Below are 2,642 nucleotides of genomic sequence, written 5' to 3' on the forward strand. Positions count from 1 at the left end.
TTCTTGATGTTTTACGTTACCTAACTCACCAAAAAGATTTTACAGCTATTGAAGGAGAGAAAACTAGGTGTTGCTAGATCCTTGATAGATTTCAATCAAGAGTTAGTGGATATGTACATGTAGATCCTTGTAGGTGTTAGATGCATATGGTGCATGGAGTTTCTCACAAGCCTCATGAGCTTCTAAATATAATTTGTCCAAAATTTAAAATATGTACGAAGAATCAAACTTCAGAGACTTTTTGGAGCAGAAAACAGCAGCAGATCATCAGGTTAGTTGTCACATTACTGATTTTCCCAGTTCTCTGACTACATATAAGTGTCAGTAACTCTGAAATCTTCAAGGAATCACTCCATCCATGGCATTTGGTGAGTTCTGGATGTTGATTTAGTCTCTGTGAGTCTCAGTTTTCCTGACTGTCAGCAGCAAGGAATGATAATGCCTCTCCATGGCCACAAGTCTTAAATGAGATGATGATGTTCACGGTGCTCACCTGGGCAGAGAGCTTGCTTTCCAGGATTGACTTTTCTTTCCTTGTTCTTTTTTGTTGCTTTTGCACCTTTCTCTGGTTCACTTTTCCCCTCTCCTCTCTAGATCGCAGAATGAGGTGCTTCTTCCTTTGGTTGCAATTCAAATGCTTGAGAGCAGGAAGCTCTCTATCAAGCTGAGGGACCTTGAAGCCTGATGTGGAAGCTCCCCTCGTGTTACTGTGGCCTCTGGGCGGCTCACACAGATCAGGGCTGTGCGCACGGCTCCTCGTGTCACAGTAGGGTCAAGCGTCACATGCCACCAGTACATTCCAGCGAGTGGGATTTAATGCATGTGTAATCCAGTGGTGTGATGAACAATTCATACATAAATATCCTTGCGCCCTCACCCTAAACACAAGACTGTGGCTGAGGGAGGCCCATTTAGTTCCTTTTGTTGTGTCACTTAGAACCAAGACACTGCTTTTGGCATAGCAAGTAACAAAGATTCTCTCACGATACAAAGCAATCACGTTGTACATACAGGCTTTTTTTTTTTTTTTTTTTGGTCTTGAAGAATGGAACGTGTCCTTTTGACAACCAAAATGATTCCCAAGTAAGTGAATGCAGTCTGGAAAACAGCATAAACACACTATGTGAAGTGCCTGTATGAATGGGAGAGTGGCAAAGGGCCACTCTGAGCTCTGGCCTAGCACAGGGCTCCCTGGCCGCCCTGTCTCTTCTGCTGTGAGAATGACAGGGCTGCTCTGAACCCTTCAATAAAGAACAGCAGGCAATGGCTGTCTGCTGCAGCATTCAAAGGTTTTCATTTTATGCAAACACTGAGGGTTCTCTTCTTACTTCATCAGGCCTTTCTTGGAACTGCTTTGAAATATTCCTCTCTTGAAATGTCAGACACTCCACCATACCATTTCTGAAGCCAGATATGTTCTATCCTCATCTTCATAAAGAACCATTCATACTGCCGAGGCCACTTTCTGAGAACTGGGTGTCTGCAGAAATAAAGGACAAGTCACCGTAGTGTTCTTAACACAGGGTGTGCCCGCCAGCCTAGGCCCAGGTCATAGCAACCTGCAAATGCCTAGTGTCAAAACAGCCAGAGACAGAAGCCTGGGAGCCAGCTAGGGTGTCTAGAGCAGCTGAGCAAGGCTGGAAACTGTTGTCCCCATCAAGTGGTGGCCAACTCGTTTCTTGAGTCAGTCTCCTTGGCTTGAATCCCGGGGCCAGCTGTGATGCCTCATTGCCCTGTCAAGCCTAGGCCCTTACCTGTCATGGGCATGACCATGGTGGTCTCAGGTCACAGGGCTTTGTGGGCGCAGAGAGTAAGTGACCAGGAGTGTTAGTGATTGTCAGGAAACACAAGGGTTTTATGCGTTTCTGTGTGAAATGTCCGAAGGCTTGTGAGCCCCTCCAACAAATCTGCTCACAGAAATACTTCCACTCTGGCAACACATTCATAACTGCTGAGCCAGTAGAAGCCATCCGAGTGGGCAGGGGGGCACTCACGCTCTGCTCAGCCCTCTGCCATCTGTGACTCACCAGCACTCCCGCCCCACCCCCACACTCCCCCCCTAAGCCTAGCCCTGAACACTTTATTATCTTTAAGGGCAGGGGCTGGGGCTCACCCTATAAAAATTCATAAAAATAAAATTTTGTTTCAATAATGCAAAGGCCAAGTGCAAACTGGGCAAAGCATTTGTCCAAATAAATGGCAATAATAGGTGACCTTTAAGAGACTATTTTGAAACAAACTTATAAAAAAGTTGAGAGTCCGGTATTAAGAACATTTATTTCCCTAAATTATTTAGAAGCCAGCTGTTGATATGATGCCCCAACTCCCCCAAATATGCATGCAACTAAGAGAATAAGATGATTGTTGTTATTTTAAACTTGTTTTGTATTTGTAGCCAGAACAAAGTTGGTATCTGCAAGTCGGGGGCAGGTGTAACAAATCCCAATCCACAGAGTACTGGCTTTGGGTCCCAGCAGTGAGGAGAAATGAGAAGGACCGCAGGGGGAAAGACAATGCCAGCTTAAAAGAAAGTAAAAACAGGCACTGCAGGTGGAGGTGAAGGGCATGTTAGTGGTGGAAAATTTGGCAACACTGCTGCCTGCAGCGAAGTAGAAAATAGTAAATGAAATGAAGAAACCCAG

The 2,642-nt window shown here is 45.3% G+C and overlaps 1 protein-coding gene across 1 annotated transcript in view; it reads right to left on the reverse strand.

The window, feature by feature from the left end:
- Nucleotides 1–1,015: 1,015 nt before the first annotated feature.
- The window catches only part of CREG2 (cellular repressor of E1A-stimulated genes 2), an 18,610-nt gene continuing 16,983 nt past the window's right edge, over nucleotides 1,016–2,642 (reverse strand). Inside the window, exon 4 of the mRNA XM_004686171.2 lies at nucleotides 1,016–1,480. Coding sequence (XP_004686228.1) covers nucleotides 1,333–1,480 — 148 coding nt within the window. The 3' untranslated portion in view covers nucleotides 1,016–1,332. The remainder of the gene's footprint in view (nucleotides 1,481–2,642) is intronic.

This window comes from Condylura cristata, unplaced genomic scaffold (genome assembly GCF_000260355.1).
Source record: "Condylura cristata isolate star-nosed mole 26May11 unplaced genomic scaffold, ConCri1.0 scaffold00020, whole genome shotgun sequence".
Classification (NCBI taxonomy): Eukaryota; Metazoa; Chordata; class Mammalia; order Eulipotyphla; family Talpidae; genus Condylura; species Condylura cristata.